This window comes from Cheilinus undulatus, linkage group 5 (assembly GCF_018320785.1).
Source record: "Cheilinus undulatus linkage group 5, ASM1832078v1, whole genome shotgun sequence".
In the NCBI taxonomy this organism is placed as follows: domain Eukaryota; kingdom Metazoa; phylum Chordata; class Actinopteri; order Labriformes; family Labridae; genus Cheilinus; species Cheilinus undulatus.
Window position 1 is genome coordinate 45,886,561 of NC_054869.1, and position 12,184 is coordinate 45,898,744.

The 12,184-nt window shown below is 39.9% G+C and overlaps 1 protein-coding gene across 1 annotated transcript in view; it reads left to right on the forward strand.

Annotated features, from left to right (window-relative positions):
• arhgap25 (Rho GTPase activating protein 25) overlaps window positions 1-12,184 on the forward strand; it is a 28,791-nt gene continuing 16,607 nt past the window's right edge. The window contains exons 1-2 of the mRNA XM_041786609.1: window positions 1-294; window positions 8,268-8,470. Of these exons, the coding sequence (XP_041642543.1) occupies window positions 231-294; window positions 8,268-8,470 (267 nt within the window). The 5' untranslated portion in view covers window positions 1-230. The remainder of the gene's footprint in view (window positions 295-8,267; window positions 8,471-12,184) is intronic.

Consider the following 12,184-nt stretch of genomic DNA (forward strand, 5'->3'; position numbering starts at 1 on the left):
TAGAATGCTATCAGAACAAGTATGAACATGGAAGTACAGGCAACATGAGGGGACGCGTTTAGAGAGGCAGAAAAAAAAAGAAGAAGGCACATGAACACACAGGAAGTAGGAAGTGTGATCTGCGATATCTCTTATTTTGTGTGTGTTGTGTTGAGTGTGTGTAAATGTGTGTGCTTGGTGGGGTTGTATGTGTGAAATGAAACGCTGACCTGTGCTATGAGTTAAGGACAATGTCTCTGAAACTACCTCGCAATTGGGACTTCAGCACCTTCAAGGCTGATACAGCTCGCATAGGTAAGCCAGTGGCTGTGTTCACTGTCAGCTCTGTGGATGCTTTGATTACACTGTGATGCTCAGATGAAGCTAAACATGTCTACTTAAATATTCTACTTTTCATATTTTAATAGGAAACTGTTTGAATTGTGGATTTCCCCTTTTCTGCAAGAATACTACTTTTTGCATGTTTATCCTTACTCAGTGATCACTTTATTAGGTATACCTGTTCAATTGCTAGCTAAGGCAAGCATCTAATCAGTCAATCATATGGCAGCAACTAATATGTTTGTAGCTCTGGGCAAAAATGCCTTGAAAATGTCAGAGGACAATGACCAGACTGGTGGTAGAAAGGCAAAAATAACATGATATGCCGTAGAGTATCTTTGAACACATGGCACGTTGAACCTAGAAGCAGATGCTCTACAGCAGCAGAAAACCACAGTGAGTGCCACTCCTGTCAGCTAAGAACAGGAAACTACGGCTACGGTTCGCACAAGCTCACCAACATTACACAATAGAAGACTTAGGAAGTTTAATGAGTCTATTTCTGCAACAGCATTAGAATGCTATGGTCAAAATTTGGTGCAAACATGAAAGCCTGCCAGACCAACAAAAACTATATCACGTTCAAAGCCACTTCAGTCACATTTCTTTCCTGTAATGATGCTCAGTTTGAACTTGAGCAGATCATCTTGACCAGTGGATTCTCAACAGGTGGGTTGGGATCTGATTCCTGGAAAAGAAAATATGGCAAAATATTTAGAATATACGGAAGCCCTAGGCAGATATGTATCCGTATCGTTAGCCAATCAGCAAAATTGCCTAAGTCATTTTTTAGGCCAAATAGTGATATCTGCCTAAATCTACTCTCCTAATGCTGATGATTCATTGTGCCTCAGGAAAACCTTAAAATATGACTTAGGCAATTTTGCCATTAGGCTAATAATATACTTTATTTTACTGTGTTTTGCTAGGCAAGTAGTTCTGGTTGTTCTCTTAAGATCCTGACTCATGTAAAGTTTCTATGCAAAGTATTCACCCCCACAGATGTTTTACACTTTTATTAATTTTAGAAATCAATCATGGTCAATATAAATTGGCTTTTGTTTTTAGAAGAAAAAAGTTTAATGTCAAATTGAAAACAGATTTCTACAAAGTAATGTCCATTAAATGAAAATATGTAATGTAAACTATGTAATTCAACAGAGGTCCAACCAGTTGGTGCTAGTAGTCTCATAATTAGTGAAATGGGGAAAGACACCTGTGTCTGGAAGGTCCAGTCACTCGTTAATCAGTATTCCTGGCTACCATTACACCATGAAGACAAAAGAACACTCCGAGCAACTCAGAGAAAAGGTCAAGGAAAAATAAAAGTAAGGGGATGGAAAAAAAAAAAATCCAAGGCACTGAACACCCCCCAGAGTTCAAGTGAATCCAACAGAACTGGAAGGAATATGGCACATGTGTAAATCTGCCTGGATCAGGCCATCCTCACAGAACGAGCGACTGTGCAAGAAGGAGACTAGTGAGAGAGGCCACTAAGACACCTATGACTACTCTGAAGGATTTACAAGATTCAGCAGCTGAGATGGGAGACTCTGCATACAACAACTGTTGCCCGGGTTCTTCCCCAGTCAAAGATTTATGGGATAGTCGCAAAGAGAAAGCCACTGTTGAAGAAAAGTCAGATTAAATCTGGACTAGAGTTCACCAAAAGGCATGTGGTAGACATCATGGTCAATGGTGGCTTCCATGGTGAAGCACAGTGGTGGCAGCATCATGCTGTGGGGATGCTTCTCGGCAGCCGGCCCTGGAAGGCTTGTAAAGGTAAAGAGTGAAATATAGGACAATCCTGGAAGGCAATCTTATTCAGTCTGCAAGAGAACTACGGCTTGGGAGAAGATTAATTTTCCAGCAAGACAATGGCCGGAAGTGCACAAGGAAATCTACACAAAAATGGTTTAAAGATGACAAGGTGAATGTTCTACACTGTGTGCAGAATTATTAGGCAAGAGAGTATTTTGATATTATCTTCATTTTTATGCATATTTTCCAACTCAAAGCTCTATAAACTGGAATTCTTATTGGAATGAAGCATTATCAGGTGATGTTTATCTGTCAAAAGAGGGAGGGAGTGGCCTAAGGTGATCACCACCCTATATCACGGTGTGCAGAATTATTAGGCATATATAGGCAATTAAATAAAAAAAATAATTTCCCCATCTCACTTGTTAATTTTCATTTATTATAGCAAGAATAAGAGAAAAACATCTGAAAATTAACAAATAAACACTTTAGACTTTAAAAACAAATACTCAGTGACTAATATAGCCACCATTCTTTTCAATAACCTTCGTGAGCCTTCAATCCATGGAATCTGTTAGTTTTTTGATCTGCTGATGATCAACTTTATGTGCAGCAGCCACCACAGCCTCCCAAATGCTGTTCAACGTGCTGTATTGTCTTCCTCCACTGTAAATTTCACATTTCAAGATGGCCCCCAAGTTCCCAATCGGGTTTAAGTCAGGTGAGGGAGGGGGCCATGTCATTAATCTGCCACCTTTAAGGCCTTTGCTGGCCAGCCACGCAGTGGAGTACTTCGATGCATGTGATGGAGCTTTGTCCTGCATAAAAATCATGGCCTTCTTGAATGATGCAGACTTTTTCTTGTACCGCTGCTTGAAGAAACTATCTTCCAAGAACTGGCAGTAGTTTTGAGAGTTGATTTTAAGTCCATCCTCAACATGAAAAGGTCCAACTAATTCATCTTTGATAATAGCTGCCCACACCAGAACCCCACCTCCACCTTGCTGTCGTCTGACTCAGAGTGGAGCTCTGTGCCCATTAGTGATCCAGCCATGGGCCCATCCATCTGGTCCATCAAGAGTCACTCTCATTTCATCTGTCCATAAAACCTTTGAAAAATCTGTCTTCAAGTATTTCTTGGCCCAGTCTTGGCGTTTCAACTTGTGGGTATTGTTCAGCGGTGGTCTAATTTCAGGTTTCCTCACCTTGGCCACATCTCTGAGCACTGAACACCTTGTACTTCTGGACAATCCAGGCAGGCTACAGTTCTGGAATATGGCAGCACTGGATGATAAAGGGTTTCTGATAGCCTCACGTTTAATTCTTCTTAGGTCTTTAGCAGTTAATTTCCGTCTTTTATTCTCCACACGTTTCTTGCGACCTTGATGGATATTTCCAACAAAACTTCTGATTGTTCGGTGATCACGTTTCAATAGCTTTGCTATTTCAAGTGTGCTGCATCCCTCTGAAAGGGATTTTAAAATTTTTGATGTTTCAGTGTCTGTTAAATCTCTTTTTTGGCCCATTTTGTCTGAGGTTGAGATGCTGCCTAATAATTCTGCACACCTTGATATAGGGTGGTGAACACTTTAGGCCACTCCCTCCCTCATTAGACAGATAAACACCACCTGATAATGCTTCATTCCAATAAGCATTCCAGTGTATAGAGCTTTGAGTTGGAAAATGTGCATAAAAATGAAGATAATATCAAAATACTCACTTGCCTAATAATTCTGCACACAGTGTAGAGGCAGAGTCAAAGCCCAGACTTCAATCCACTAGAGAATTTGTGGCTGGACTTGTAAAAGGCTGTTCACACCTGATCCTTGTGTAACCTGACAGAGTTTGAGCAGTTTTGCAAAGAAGAATGGAGGAAAATTTCAGTGTCCAGATATGCAAGCCTGATTGAGATCTATCCACACAGACTCAGTGTTGTGATTGCAGCTAAAGGTGACTCTGCTAAATACTGACTTGAGGGGTCAAAAAAGCCAAATCATATTGACCATGATTGATTTATAAAATCAAGAAAAGCGAGGGTGTATACTTTTTGTATCCTGTTATCTTGGATGGACATATCTTCAAGAAAGTTGGCTTTCCTAAGACAATGTCACAGTGCATTGACAGCTGCAATGTTATTGGCTGATAAGATATTTCAATGAGCTTTTAAACAGGTATACCTAATAAAGTGATCAATGCTTTTATTTCTAATTTAGAACATTAAACTGAAATTATTAAACTGAGATTGAAACTGTGGTTCAGTAGCCAAAAATAACACAATGTAAATCAGATCATTTAAAGTGACTGATTCTCCACCTCATTTTGCCAGTTTGGAAGCATGTTAGTGGCTGCTTGCCTGATGGTCATGATGACTTCCACTGTTGGGTCAAAGGAGACGCAGGCCAACACTTGATTCCTTGCATGTTAAACTGTGTGTGCAGCCGTGCTTCCCTGCAGAGGTCTAGACTTACAAATATCCTCTCATTGCTGTCTGCAGTAACAGTGCAATGACATGCCCTGTTTCCTCTCAGCCACAGCAGTTGCAACGCAGATCAAATGTGTTTGAATACAAGCAGAGACTGGGTTCAAACTTCAGAACAATCCTGCTATTGTTCACAGCATGCATCAATTTAGCACCAACTCTAACCATTTTACAATCAGCTGTGTGGTTGTTCAGCGTGAGAGGAAGTATCTGCTGCAGGCTAAATTTTTTTTTTGGTATATGATGACTGAATATCAGCCACTTCTTATCTCTTGCTTAAAGTATGACTTCCTGAGAGTGATGAGCCTTTCATGGTAGTTTCATTTTGAAATGTTTAGTGGACCATGAGAGACTTGGTGCCGTTGAACTAGGCTGACGCAGGATCAGAGCAGGAAACTGATGCAAGAGCTTAGTTTCTGCAGAGCTCTGGTTTTGTATATGTATGTTTCTGTGCCCGCTTAGATATGAATGCATATGCAAAGAATGCATGTGCATAGTATCAACTACCTCTATAACTGCCAACATGTTTGTATGCAGGAGGGAATGTTGGTTTCAAAGTTCACTGACAATGAATCATACTCAGGCAGCAGTGAAGTTATAAACAAGTAGTTTTATATCATGTGAGGTTATGACTATTGGTTGATTTTCAGGAGTCTGATTGGAGGATTGATACCACTTTGACCAGTGTGCTAATGATTCACCAGTAGCTGTAAGTTTAAATTAACTTAGAGACAAGAAACATGAACATAATGGTTGTTCAGGTCTGAGGTTTGGTGTCCTCGGCTGATGATCACGTTATCAAAATAAGATCTTTTTTAGAGTTTTGAAGCAGTGCACCTCTAATGACCACCAACAGTGGTGGTCATTAGAGGTGGGTGAGACATGGATTTACCATTGTAACAGTTTTTTTTATCAGGTTATTGTAAGAAAAAAAAACAAAGTTCTCCCCTCTTGGATTAATAGTAGTGACATCAAGAAAGGTAAAGCATGACATGTTTTCTCAAAAGCCCAGAGTCATCAGGTGGCTCATAAAGCTGGATCTGTGTTTTCACCTGTTAGTCTCTCTGACTGAACTTAAAGGAAGAGAAGCAATGGTGAGTCAGTTATTATGTCTGTCTGGCCAGCGTGAGCAAGATGGACAACTTGCATATGAACAGATATCCTGATATAATGATAATTCACCTTAAAACCATCAATCACTATCCACAGAATGTGAATTCTGGCATTTAGACTCAGTGAACTGCTGCTATTTGTTTTAGGCAAGGTTATTATAGCTTTGGTGTTTTCAACAGTGTGGATGCTCAGCATCCACACTATTGATATTTGTGTTGGCCATTTTGTTTATTATTCTTCTTCTGCACCGGAAATCCCCTCCTTCATAATTTGTCATATCGACACCGTTTAAACTTTAAAAAAATTCAGTTTCTTTGTCATTCGACTGCTATGACTTTTCTCATTTCAAACTTTTATGATTTTTAAAATATAGCTATTTTCATGCTATTTTCAGCTATTTTTATGCTTTTCAGCCATAGAATGCAATTTTCAGCTACTTTTAAGCCAATATCAGCTATTTTTAGGCTATTTTCAGCTATTTTAAGGCTACTTTCAGCTATTTTTATCCTTTTTTTGAGCTATTGAATGCCATTTTCAGCTACTTTTATGCCATTTTATGTTATTTTTATGCTATTTTCAGCTATTTTTGTGCTTTTGGCTATTTTCAGCAGTTCTCCCACAATTCAGCTCGCAGCATCCCCACACAATTTCAGCTGAAATTGCAATTTTTATCTAGTTTTTTTTTTACGTGGTTTTAACCTTTTGTTTTACATTTCACTTCAATTTCAATTAGTTTTCCCTTCTGGGTTACTACTTTAGTTTAGTTTTTATTTTGCAAAAATGCTTTGTTTCAGTTAAGTTTTAATTAGTTTTAGTTTTTCAGCAATATCGGATTCCTCTCAGGACCCAAAAGGGCTCATCACTTCCTTTCATTTATTCAATTTTGATGTTTGTATACAACTTAAGACCAAAATTACCATTGTGTGAAGTCTTCTCAATGCACTGATAAAAATATTCAGCCCAGTCTACTTAGAAACACCTAGGCAACATTTTGCATCATTTTTTGTGGATTATCCAGATTAATCTTTGTAAAAACTACTACCCTGTTTTAGTTCTAGAGTAACAACAACAAAAAATAACAAGTGAAATTTACTTACATTTGCAAGTAGATTCAACAAGACGATTTTTTGTTTTAATTAAATTTTTTCTTTGAAATACATAAAATTTCATTTATTCTCAGCTTTTAAAAATGATGCTTTCAATGCAGTCTAACAAAACAACATGAATAGTAAAATTTATGATTGCCTCCCACTAGTGGTATTTATTGGAAAGACCTGTTACAGTGCTTGCAAAGGAAGTATGGTGACGTTTTGCTGCTTGATTTTAGCCAGCAGCTTCCAGTCTTTATGAGAAGGTAGAGGCTAAAAAAGCTGATGGGTTTTTATTCTCGGCTGACAAACAAACATGACATTTATCAACATCCTTTCAGCCTTTGACATACAAATCTCATTTATGAACTAATTAGAAATACATACAAATTTTTCATTTTGCCGGTGGACACAAATGTAAGATAAATATAAAGATATGAATCTGTTTTTAAAGTCCCCATGTTCAAAGTTAAGGATGAAATGTAATGAAAAGACATTCTTGGTTGTTTCGAGTAAAACCCTTCATGTGTGAAACTCCCACTTCCTGTGTTATCCCTTGCTGACATGAAAGCTGTGCACTTGACGTTCTCTCTTTTGAAGGTGGGTGCAGAATCCTCCTATGAGGTGCTCAGGGACTGGGAGCTCCTCACGAATCAAGGCCAGTTTCAAGCAGCCGTGTTCATCAGCTCAGGGTGTGGTGTGACAGCTGCCTCTGTGTGTGGGCTCACGGTTCCTCAACAGCACTTTAACTTTCCACTAATCAGGGGACGGTGACGCTCTCAAAATTAGACGAAAGAACTTTCAGACCTTTAGGTGGAGAGCTTCAAAGTGTGGCTGTCCCTGCAGCGATGATGTGGCGGCTTCCTGTTTACCCCAGTGCGGCCCTTCCTCTTCTCTTCTCCTCTATCATCTTTCTCAACAAGACACGGTGAATTTAAGAACAACTGAGCAAGAGGGTTAAATCTCATCCATGCATCTCTGCAGTCCTACCACCCTGCGTGTAGCTCAGACTATCTCCACCTTCTCTGGGCCACGTAGACCTGCTTCCTCTGGTCCATTAGCTCTCGGTTAGACCATCACATGACGGCCTCTCACAGCCACAGACGTAAAGAGAGACAAGTGTGAGTGAAGGGTGACATTCTTTAAAAGTCTCTTCATAATAAGGACTAAAAATCTGACCTTTTTGTTTCCAGGTCAGTCTCAGTCAGACCACTCTGATATTTGTGTGGAACAATCACAGCAGCATTCATACACCTTCCACAGGAAACTGGTCAGCTTAGACCGCCGGTTTCCTTTTCGTCTGAACTGGGAACAAAAATAGGCTACAGAGCAGCCCCTCAGCCTTGATAGGCTGAAGCATGTTCATATCAAAAAGAGGAAGTACTGTGCTCCTGCAGTTGATCATAGCACTGATGTTTTGGTAACTTTCACAGCGCCGGCTGTGACACAGTATGTCTGCAGGTGTAAATGACACTTACCAAGTGCTGATTTGTGGTGTTCTGCAGCACGATCCAAGAGTGTGATACCTGGAGAGGGAAGCCCTGGTTCAGGCTCGCCGCGCTCCTCCAGGTCCATGGAGAGGCCTCTGAAGGCCGGCTGGCTCAAGAAACAGCAGAGGTCTTTGGTGAAGAACTGGCATCAGCGCTACTTTGTGCTGAGAGGAAGCACACTGACCTACCACAAAGATGACAAGGAGACCACAGTCCAGGTCAGACACTCACAGTACACTTTGATTAGCACTCACCTATGCTAATATGTCAACTTTGAATGCAGCATTCACTCTGTCATCCATAACCACATCCATGTTCTCATTCTCAAATCAGAACAGTATTTTTTATTTACATTCATATGTGACAAATATTGACTTGATGTCAAAATTAATAAGCCGTTTGCATCAAATATTCTCTTGTTTCCTCATACACTTATTCAAAAGTATAAAAGAATTGTGTCACTTATCATTTCCCAATCAACACCACAAACACTACGTGGCTAACTTTGCACACTTCCTGTAAACAAGAAAAATCATGCTTGAAGCCTCATAAATGAGACCTCTCACCGCTGAAGGGCTGTTTGATCAACTTAAAAGTCTGTTTCAACCATCCATCAAACACTATAAAGGCTTTAGCACTGTCATTGATAGGGAATGTAATGTTCGTCCTCTATTAGGATGTTGTTTAGAAGTACTCAGACTTTACTGCACTCCCATTTTACCCTTTGAGAGAATTTAAACCAAATCAAATGAGCTTGTTATAAACATTATAAAAGACGGAGTCATAAACCACCTGGTCTAACTTTAGTGATGGAAAACTGAAGTTTGTTTTAAATTGAATTTCAAAATCACCAAACATGAAATGGCTCCTCTGTCCGTCACATTCTTTAGGAAATGAAACACAATAATTATAATGCATCAGCAGATTGAGTATTGAGTGCTTCTGTATTAGTGTAGTGTAGGGTCTGTATGTGACAGATTGACTGACTGCCTTTCAGAGCCACACATACGGGGTTTAATTGTCCTGAAAACCATTAGTAATGGCTGCATCCACTGCGGTGATTGCCTCGGTTAAAGCTTTAGCGTTGTCCATTTTACTACAACTGGACCATGTTTCAATGTGCAATGAAGAATAAAAACATCACTAGAAGCTTTTTCTGCTGTGAAATATGCTTTCGCTCTTCTGCTGACCTGCTTTGACATGACTATGTGACAGTTAAAAAAAATCCAAATCCGTATTTATTTATAAAGCACGTTTAAAAACAACAAACTGCAGAAAGGGTAAAACAAACAAAGAACAAAGAAAGGGTAACTTCTCGTGTGAATGCTTGTATACAATTGCTGTTAGTGGAGTGATTAGCTTGCAAGTAGCCACAGCGGCACTTAAGTCAGAACTGGACAGCATTTTTTGAAAACAAGCTCTAAGGGCAACAGTGAAAGCTTTCAAAAAAGTTCTTAGGCACGCACATCCCATAGGGTTGAGTACTGGGTGCTGAACCAAAAAGTATATCGGGCAAGACCGAAGAATAAGTCCGCACACTGGAAGCTGCTCCAAATGCTCCTTTAATGAAGATTATCACCACATGTGACGTTTCAGGCCCTAGCCCTTCATCAGACAAACAGACACAGGGGGTACACCTCCATATATGTATAGTCTGGAAAGTCTTCAACATCAAAGATGTCATAACCTGCAACACCAGAAATGTCATTTACATGCTCAAATGCCCCTGTGGCCTAGCATACGTGGGTGAAACAACAAGAGCTCTGAAAACAAGAAGATCTGTGAACACAGATCTAGTATTTGTAACCATGACAGCAATAGCCCAGTTGCACAACATTTCACCAACTGTTCGCACAGTGTCTCCACTCTTTGGTACTGTGGCATCAAACTGGTTAAACTACCAAAACGTGGAGGAGATGTCAATTCAATGCTATTGAAGAGGGAGGCTTTTTGGATGTATACGTTAGACACACTGTCTCCAAGGGGGCTTAATGAGGACTTTGATCTTAGGCCTGTTCTCTAATGATTTTGTTGATGTGCTCACTGAGTCTATGGTTTGACTAGCATATTGTGTATCATATTGTGTAGTATATTTGTGTGGATGTCATTCTCCCAGTCAATGGTTTAAATGTGTACATTGCGTGTTTCCTGTGGTATAGATCTTTACATTTAGTCACAACCTGTAGTATGAATATCTCAGTTATTGTAATAAAATTGACAGGGATAACTACCTTTTTTCTATATAGTGTTGCATCTTGCCTCATGTTTCTTTGCATGTCACTATGATGATGATGATTCTCACCCTTTTTTATGATATATTTTTGACTCACTTAAAATTTTGATCACATTTTTTGTGAATTCGGTATTTTTTTTAAATGTGACTTGCAGATTTATATAATTCTTGGTATGTCTTATCTTTACACTGACATAATAATGTCACATGACTTGTCAGGTGACCCAGACTATACATATATGGAGGTGTACCCCCTGTGTCTGTTTGTCTGATGAAAGGCTAGGGCCTGAAATGTCACATGACAGAAAAGATGTTTTCACTCCTCTGCCAACCTGCTTTGGCATGAGTATGTGAGAGCTGCGGGGAAAGGGTTAGTTGTTGTGAGTGCTTGTATACTACAACGGCTGCTAGTGGAGTGAGTAGCTCAGACTTAGCCACAGCGACACTTTGGTCAGAACTGGACAGCATCTCTTTATTAAAACAAGGGCAGAGAGCAACACTGAAAGGTTTGCGTATCAGAAAAGATGTTTTGCTCTTCTCTCACTCTGTTTTTTTTTTGCAAATGTTACAGTGGGGTTTGTCGGTATCCAGGGGCTGCTGATGGGTAGCCCTTAGCTTGGATGTAGCTGTAAGAAAGCAGCATTTTATTCAAAACCGGACGACATTTCTTTTTAAAACAAGCACAAAGAGCCACCCAAAGCTTGTCTTGGCACAGAAGTGGTCTTTGCACTCTGCCAGAACACACAACTTAGTCAGGCATTTCAACAGGCATCCCAGAAAATTGTGGTCAGCCATACACTAGGTTTTATCCTAGTCTTGTTAATGTTGCTGCTGCTTATAAATAACTGAACAAATGGGAATATACTGTTATTTAACCAGCAGGGAAATGACGCACTAACTGCTAGTTAACCAGGAAACAAATTGATGTTAACTGCTTGTTTACATGTGATGTCAAACCAAACCACTAGTTTCTTGTCAGTGACAGAGAGCCTGGGCCTGAGATCTACATGTGACGGAACTGTGGATTTAGACGGTTAGAAAGTTTTTCAGCTCTTTTCTGACTTGGTTAATTTGAGCAGGGCAAATCTGTCCATGATGAGGAATTACCCCGCCCCACTAATGCTACCACAATATAAAACCACAGAGCAGCTCATCTCAGTACAGTCAGTTTTTAGCAGATGTCACTGCCTTTACTGAAAGCTGACAGTCATTTAAATGCTGTTTTTTTTTCATTGTGAGGTAAATTTGCCAAAACTATCAGCCACAGTCGCCAATGGACCATTTAAAGCACCACAACAGAGATATGAGCCAGAAAACGGACTTTGTCTCTGCTCTGGCACAGAGCCAGGCAACTGTGCTCTGATCATAAGGTCAACATAAGGTCAGGGGGCAGGCTAAAAGCTGAAGTGCTTGTCTATTTTTCACTTGAACCAGATGCAGCAGGAACAAACGTCTTTTCCTGCTGAAGGTGTACAAGTCTATCACAATAAAAGCCTCTAATGCAGATCATCACTGAGGACTTTTAATGAAATTGTTTTTTGAAGAGCAACACCAGGAAATGAAAAACTGTTACGCCTTTGTTTGCCCCCTTAATTTTCCCCACTCCCCCACTACGCCCTCTCCCCCCTGTGTAACACACAGGCTTAAGACTGATTTTTCTTTATAACTGACAGAGAAAGTGATAAAGCTGGAAAACAAC